Here is an 8,403-nt window from a genome sequence, read left to right as displayed (position 1 = left end):
CTACCCCGCGTCCGAGGCACTCAGGTCTCCCTGACATGTCACCTCTGCAGAGAATCTCTCCATCCCAGAGCGCCCACGTACCCTGAGTGTCTTCCCAGGAGGAGCTGTATCCTCACAGCGAGATGTGCCACAGTCTGAACTCCCGGGACTCAGAATGGGGTCTTATGTTCTCTTCTTCTTTCTTTATTGTTTTAATTTTCTCAGATGACCCAGTAATGCCCTTGCCAGGAATTTATCCAAAGAAATCCACAACACTACTTTCAAAAGACATATGCACCCTTATGTTGACCGCAGCATTATTTACAACAGCCAAGACACGGAGGCTCCCTACGCATTCATGCAAAGATGACTGGATAAAGACGCAATGGAATATTACTCGGCCCTGAAAAACGATGAAATCTTACCATTGGGGACAAACACGGATAGACCTGGAGGGTGTTGTGCCGAGCGAAATCAGTCAGACAGAGAAAGGAAAACATCAGATGATTTCACTCATTTGTAGAAAATGAAAAACAAAACAGAACAAAAACTCATAGAGACAGAGAATGTAGCGGAGGTTACGAGGTGGCAGGAAGCTGGGGGCAGCGTGAGAACTGTAATCTCCTTTTGAAAGAGGGTCTTCACAGAGGGACCGCAGGTCACTCGAGGTCACGCAGGTGAGCCCGACGCACTGCCCGGCGTCCTGGTAAGGAGCAGAGAGATCTCTGCCGTGGACAATGTTGCTGGGCTATAAGCTGCTGCCGCCACGATGGCAACCAAATTAGAACTACCTTACGACCCAGCAACTGCGCTTCTGGGGACGTACCCCAGAGAACTAAAAGCAGGATGTGGAAGACACGCGTGCTGCCCGCGTTCACTGCAGCAACATTCACGACAGCAGAGACTTGGACGTGACCTAAGCGTCCATCGATAGATGAACGGGTACAGAGTCACAATATATACACGACGAGATATTATCCAGCCAGGAAAGAGAAGGAACTTCTGCCACCTGCGACAACGTGGTGGGGCCATGAAGTCAATACGCTAAGTTCAATACGCCAGACTCAGAAAGACAGATACTCTAAGATCTCACGTATGCGTGGGATCAAAAATAACAAAACTCATGCAAACGGGAAGCACACGCGGCGGTTTGAATGACAAGGACAGTCGGGAGATGCGGGCCGAAGGGTACGAACCTTCGGTGATAGGATGACTGAGTTCTGGGGACTTAATAAATAGATAGCCAACTGGTGATGGATAATAATACTGTATTCCAGCCTCAAAATTTGCTAGGAGAGTTGATCTTAAGTGTTTTCACCATCAAAATTAAAAAAATAAAAAATAAAAAAAAAGGTCACTGTGTGTGTGCGGTGATGGATATGCTAATGAGCTTGACGGTGCTGATCAAGTCACGGTGTATATTAGAGCGTCATGCGCTGCACCTGGCAGGTCCCCCGCGGTCACCTGCCTCGGGCTGGAAGCCTAGCTCTTCGCTGATACTAAGACCAGGCGGAGGCGGCCACAGGTAACCGTATCGGCGTGAGGTGCAGCGTCTCCACTTACATTTCGAAAGCTGAGTCTCTTTCTGGCTCTGCCCTCGAGTAACGGGCAGCAGCGGTATAAATTTCCAGTTTCTCAGTAGCCTCAGGTAGCCTGACGCCTCGTCGCAGGACGAGATTCTTGCAAAAAAAAAAAAGGCCCCACCCTTCCGGGACGCAGAGAGGCATCCACTGCCAGGAGGAGCTTTGGGCTCCGTGCCGTAGATCACGTTACGACGGGAGGAACCACGTGGGTGTCACCGGGAGAAGCAGCGGGCTGTGGATTACCCGGGCCCCTGGTCTCATCTCCTTTCCCCCACTTGGCTCTTGGGGAGAAGGCAAGGTGACACCCATCGCTCTCGGTTTGCTCAAGGTTATCAGTTCCAGCCCAGCAGGGGGAGGAGACCATGGTACCCACAGAAACACAGGATTCTCTGTAACATACAGATGTCAAACGCTCCTGCGTTCTTAACCCCCACGGCCTTCTGTCCCCGAGTGGATTCTGTTCCCCCAAAAGTCCTGCCCCCCAGGGCCTGTGGACGGAAGCTGGTCTGGAAAGAGGGACATATAAATGTCACCCAGGTAAGATGAGGTCGTGCTGGATGACGACGGGACTCGGTCAATGGCTGGTGACCTTATAAGAAGAGAAAAGAAGACATCTGTCCCTCTGTCACGGGAGGACAGACTGAAAAGGAAGTCAACAAAATGGCACGAAGAAATCTCCCCCCGGAACTGAATCAGCCAGCACCCCAATCTCGGATTTCAAACCTTCGGAGCCATGAGAAATGAATTTCTTACGAGCTCATCGGTCTTACAGGACTGGGACCTCACTTTCGTGACCTCATTTAACCTTTCTTACACCCTCAAAGCGTCACCTCCAAATACAGACTCCTCGGGGGTTAGAGCTTTAATACATGAACTTGGGGGGACACGATTCAGTCCATAGCAATGGCCATGATGGTGATCGCTGTAACGTGTTGATGGTGACGACGGTGACGATGGTGATGATGATATTGATGATGGTGATGGTGATGTGACAATAATAATCATAACGATAATGATGATAACGAGAATGATAAGGATGCTGATGATGGAGATAATAAAGTGTGAAACACCTGACTAACCTCTATCTACTCAACGCTTCCTGCCTGCCAGGATGTGTTTTAAGGAAATACTTCTGAATGAGCAGACCCATCCCCCGTCACCACCAAATCCTACAGGGCGGGAATAAGTCTCCTCACGTCACAGGTGAGCAAGGCACACGGAAGCAGGGACAACCCAAGCTCGCCAGCCCAGCAGTATCATGTGTCCAACAGCACGTCGTAGGCGCCGAGTGGTCTAAGGGCTGCTCCGCGATACTCTCACCAGCAGAGGCTCACGGGAATGGAAGGACACGTGACCTGGAAGGGAGAGGGTACCGACCACCGGGCGGTTCTGGGAATGTGGCGCGATGGTGTGTTTTCTGAGTGTATATAGCGCTGTTTTTAAAACGCATTGTTCTCCTTGGAGATCACTAAATTTAGCCCCAGACCGTGGCTTTGAAAATGCTACGATAAAGAGAAACGATGAAACGTGCACCGTGCGTCTCATCAAAGATGCTATTTCAAGGTCACCCAATGGCTGATGAGGGAGAGCGTTTTTGTTTTTTAAAAAAGAAAAATTCCAGCTAAAAAACGCAGAAGGGATGACAGCAAGAAGATGACCATTTCGTCGTCTGTCGTGGGATCCTAGAGCAAGGCGATGGGTATGGGTGGAACCTACAACCATACCCATGAGGGGGACAAGAGACTGGACGGCATGGCGGGGGAGGCCGGCTGGTAACACTTGGACCCACAGATCAGCCTTCTGCACTCCACTCACGGAAGGATAAGGAGGTATTTGTTCTATGTTTCTTATTAGGATGAAAAACCAACAATAAAAACAGAGCCCTAGCGATTCACCACAAAGTAAAAAGGGAGGGAGGGAGGGAGGAAGGGACCCCGAATCTAATTCGATCCACAGACCGAACCGCCAGTTTACAAGACAGAACATCATGGACTAAATCGAACTAAGACACAAATCAGCCGAAAGCAATTTGACAATGTTGGTTAAATCCTCATGTGTAGGGGAGAAAAAGGCATTTTTGAGACATTCGGTGGGAATTTGAATATTGCCTGGGTATTAGATGATATTAAGGCGTTTTTTTTTTTTTTAAGTTTGTAAGGTGATAATGACGTCAGCGTTTTTTAAAGTGAATTATCTGTGAGAGACAGAATGGTAGTTACTTTTAAATAATTCCAAAAGCAAAAACTTGAAAGTATAGAAAGATCAAATCGGGGGTAAAGCTTTGATATCTACTGCAGTTGAGGGACCGGTACACAAGGATTTGACGCAAACTGTTCTCTTGATTTTTTTGAGCGTTCGAAAATGTTAAGGAACGATCGGAAAAGGCTGCGTTCCATGTCATGCCTCGCGAGAGGCCGGAAATGAAAATTCAAAGGATAGTTTTCAATTTAACATCTGAATGTATAAGACTTCAATAGAATAACTGCAGAAGACCCGTCACAGATGAAGACGAGCATGTCTGAAAAGGGAGGCAAAGTCCTTTCCGCGCCGAAATCAAGTTAAGCGTCTGAGCAGCTTCCTTTGATCGTTTTAGAAAACCAACCGTAGATCTAGTTTGTCCCTAAATCTTTTATAAATCTTTTAAGAGAGGTTTGTGCTTAATAGGAAGTGTGCGTGCACAACGGTCTAATACGACAATAAGATATATCGCTATCAGAAAAAAGAGACTTTCGCATAATCAGAAGAGAAAAGCATCTAGAAAAAGCATCACAAATGGGGTCGCCGTGTGAGAATGAGGCGCCCCCTTAATCACAGCGTGCTTCAATGCGCCCTACCCCACGCGAGACAAAACACGCGACAAACACGCGTCTCTGGGTCACACGTTCGAGCACAGCGTGGAGCACGAAGTCTGCGTTTTGTTCCCTGTATTTTCCAGCGATCCCCGGGGACTTTGGCGAATTTCTTTCCATTTCTGTGCCCAAGTCCTGAGTGTCGTCTGAATCCTGAGCCAGAGGAGGGGCCGGAGACCCGCCCATGGGCACCGGCCTCACCTGAGCTGCCCGAAGCCCAAGCCGCGGGGAACGGATGGAAACGGGGGGAAAAAGAACAGAAACGTGTAGATTTTCTCCGGCTCCACGACCCGCGACTGCGAAGAGAGAGTCTCCGTAAACGCCGTTCATCGTGCCGCTGACGAGATGTTCTTCCCCAGCCTCGACCCTGTTCAATTCACTACACGAACGGCTGGACGTGCTCTACCGAACCGAGTCCATCTCCTTAATCTTACGTGGACGTAATGGATGGGCTGGCGAGGAACAGAGTTTGCCGAACTTGTGATCGAGGGAACATGTGAAACATTTTATTTCTGGTCCCAAATAAAATGAATTAAAAATAACGAAAGGGGAGGTCCGAGACCGCGTGCCGCCAGCAGGAGGCAGCGCCCTTATGCTGAAAGAACTTGAAAAAAATACGAAGGTCTTCACTGCTCTACGGAATAGACCGTCACTATCACGCGTGAAATTCTGATTATGGAAAAATCTCATTTTTCTGATAGCGATATATCTTATTGTCATATTAGACCGTTGTGCACGCACACTTCCTATTAAGCACAAACCTCTCTTAGAAATACGATCGATGAAATTCCACCAGGGACGATCAGACTGAACTGAAGCGCATCGTAAGGACTTCGTAGGACGGCCGCTTTTGTAAAAACCATGAGACAGACGAGTCATTGAGTGCAAAGCTGACCCCCAAAGTCAAGTGTCCCATCGACACGGATCTTTCCGCGGTTATCACCTGGGCGACCTCCTCCCATCAAATCAAGACGTGGGATAACGGGGCCGTGTTTTCTACGGCTGTGCTGGTCCAGGGCGGGAGCCACGGGGAGCTACTGGGTACCTCTGAACTTGCAATCGAATTTAAATGGAAAAGCGGAGACTCTCTGCGATTCCTAAAGAACGTTTCACAGTTTTTGGAGAGCTTGGGCACGTGAATCGACTTGTGCCACCATCATAGGGGTGTTGAATAAAGAGCAAGCATTTCTGAGGAAAATTCAGCGCTCTGATCGAGATGCCCTGTGAGGACAGAACACCCCCGGCATTCCCAAACCTTCGTGGCAAAAATTCATGTAAACGCTCAGCCACCCTAAGGACCGCAGGCTGAAATGCTCGTATTGGGAACGTGTTGCATCGAATGGACGACATTAGTAAAATTAGACGCGTCCATTTGACTTTTTAAAACAGAATTACTTGTGTAAATCACACACGAGGTTCTTTGTACTGGACGGTGCTGCTGTAGATAAATTTTAGGAACGGACGTTACGGAAATCGTCCGGAGCAATCGTCCAGGCACGTTAGGATCGGCAGCGGTGGTCAGGACATTAACGGTGGCAATCATGCAGCCTCGCTCCTGTTTGGCTGTGTCTCTCTCTGATGCCTCATTGTCCCAGACGCTTTCGTAGGCAATTGGGGAGACGAGAAACCCTGCTGACATTGGACTAGAGAGTCAAACCAGCGGAAAACCAACAGAAAACACAGCAAAATAACCCCCCAAACAAAACAAAAACCCTAGGAAATCACTACGTACCGTGAAGGACAGGAAGAAGGAAAATAAGAAAGTGTCATCGGTCACTTTTAAAAAGAGCTTAGGTCGTACTCCTTCGTTTGCACTAAAATTGTAGAGCTCCACTGAAATCAAATCTTTGGACGCCAAGAGAGGCCCCCGGTGCTTCACGTGAGGGGTACCCCTGGCTGACATGCACGGGGCTTACCGTGTTCAGAGTGTTTCTTATCCTGCCTTTTGTCCGTCCTGTGGACCGCGTTCATCGGTTTGTGGATAGTGAACCAATGTCGCATGCCAGGAGTAAAAAGTACTCGACCGTATGAGCTGTGTATTACACCAAACCGCTGAATTCGGTTGGTGAACATTTTGTGGAGGATTTCTGCTGTTCACCTGAATGTCAGCTGTAACTGCTAAGTTTTTAAAAATTAAATAAAAGATGTTTCTTATATTCTGTACATTAGTGGTTGTGTTGTTTCTAAAAGAGATGATACAGTTTCTATACACCATGGCACTAAAACCCATGAAATGAAAGGGTGTTAGCTGCACTTAGGCTGAATATTATTATCCTTTCATACATTACATATTACGTCATTATAGACATTAGTCGTAAACATTTTTCGCAGTTTGATATAGCATTCTGGATCACTGGGACGAATTAAGCCGAAAGGTGTTTTGTACTGAACTATGTAAACTTTCATTTTATGTCACGATTCTTACGGATTTCAACTCTCGTATTAATAATGACGTTTATGCCAATTAATCCCACTTTTTGGAAATGTGCATTATAGATTTCAGAATTAATCTGTAGGTTACATTGAGCTGTAGATTACAAAGTAGAATCTATAGTCTAGTTTCAGAAAGAACCCGAAACACAAATATTCATCTACTGTGTATGTATTCTACCTTTACTTACATAGGATGACACTGAAACTAATTAACTACTTATTCACCAAGTGGACATTTTTTTTTTTGCTTTCTTATTATAAGAAATAAAAAACGAGATAGAATTAAAAAAAAAACTACATAAAGATGATCTCAATATTGTAAACGTATAGTCCCTTCTTGCGAAGATGGTGAATTAAAAAAAAATCAGCTGTACTCACCCAAAAGAAAATAAAGAATGATTAAAAAAAAAATTGTTTTTTCATATAACCTACAAGGATTACAAGCGATGCCCCCGGGAAAACTGGGTGCGCCGTTTTCAGACTGGGTCTCAAGGGCTCGTCTGTCGAGGGAGAAACGGTGGGCGGCGGAGGTGTGGGGTGTGGGAAGGAGGCGCCTTGATGCACGACGGCTGTGTGTATAATTTTGATGAAAAGAAAGACTAACTTCAGATATATCACCTCACAGCTGTGAGACTGGCCGTCATCCAAAGTAGAAGACAGGACCAGGGTCAGCGAGGACGTGAAACGGGCCCCTCGTGGGCTGTTGGAGGGATCGGATTGCAAACTGCAGCAGCCGTGACGGCAAACCGCCTGGCGGTTCCTCCAATCATCAAAGATAAAACGACGTTACGACCCAGCCATTCCGGTTCTGGGTATTTATCCAAAATAATAATAATAACTAATAATAATAATAATAATAAGCAGATCTGCAAGATCACGCTCACTGCGGCGTCGCTGATGACGGCCAGCGTCTGGAAGCAGCCAGAGTGTCCGTCGGTGGACGAGTGGACACAGGAAATGTGACGCATGCAGTGGGCATGACTCAGGCATAAAGAAGTCGGAAATCCGTCACTTGGAACAACACAGGTGACCTCAGAGGACGTTACGTCGGCCGGAGCACAGCGAGGACTGTACACATCATTCCATTCACACTCCACTCACCTGTCCACCAGCTTCTTGGCGAACCCGAAGTCGGTGAGCTTGATGTGGCCGTCTCTATCCAGCAGAATGTTCTCGGGCTTCAAGTCCCTGTAGACGATCTCCTTGGAGTGCAGGTACTCGATGGCACAGATGATCTCGGCCGAGTAAAACAGCCCCGCGTTGCTGGCGAATCGGCCGCGGGCCCGCAGGTAGCTGAAGAGCTCCCCGCCGGGCACGAACTCCATCAGCATGTACAGGAAGCGCTCGTCGTGGCTCGTCCAGAACCTGTGGGGGCGACACGGTGAGGGCCGCGCCGGGGAGGTACGTACGGGCGCAGGTGCGGACAGGTGTGAGGGGACGGGCCTGGATGGACATGAGGCACAGGTACGGACAGGTGTGAGGCTGCGGGTATAGAAGGACATTGACACATCGGTACAGAGAGATGTCGAGATATTCTTCGCTGCACGCATAGTACCGTG

General features: G+C 47.9%; 1 protein-coding gene across 1 annotated transcript in view; it reads right to left on the bottom strand.

Annotated features, from left to right (window-relative positions):
* The window catches only part of PRKX (protein kinase X-linked), a 23,728-nt gene extending 15,352 nt beyond the window's left edge, over nucleotides 1-8,376 (bottom strand). Inside the window, exon 1 of the mRNA XM_025049757.1 lies at nucleotides 7,946-8,376. Coding sequence (XP_024905525.1) covers nucleotides 7,946-8,346 — 401 coding nt within the window. The 5' untranslated portion in view covers nucleotides 8,347-8,376. The remainder of the gene's footprint in view (nucleotides 1-7,945) is intronic.
* Nucleotides 8,377-8,403: the final 27 nt, after the last annotated feature.

The sequence above is a fragment of the Pteropus alecto genome, unplaced genomic scaffold, assembly GCF_000325575.1.
Source record: "Pteropus alecto unplaced genomic scaffold, ASM32557v1 scaffold96, whole genome shotgun sequence".
Classification (NCBI taxonomy): Eukaryota; Metazoa; Chordata; class Mammalia; order Chiroptera; family Pteropodidae; genus Pteropus; species Pteropus alecto.
The sequence above is the reverse complement of the archived record's forward strand: the minus strand, read 5'-3'. Positions and strand labels throughout refer to the sequence as shown.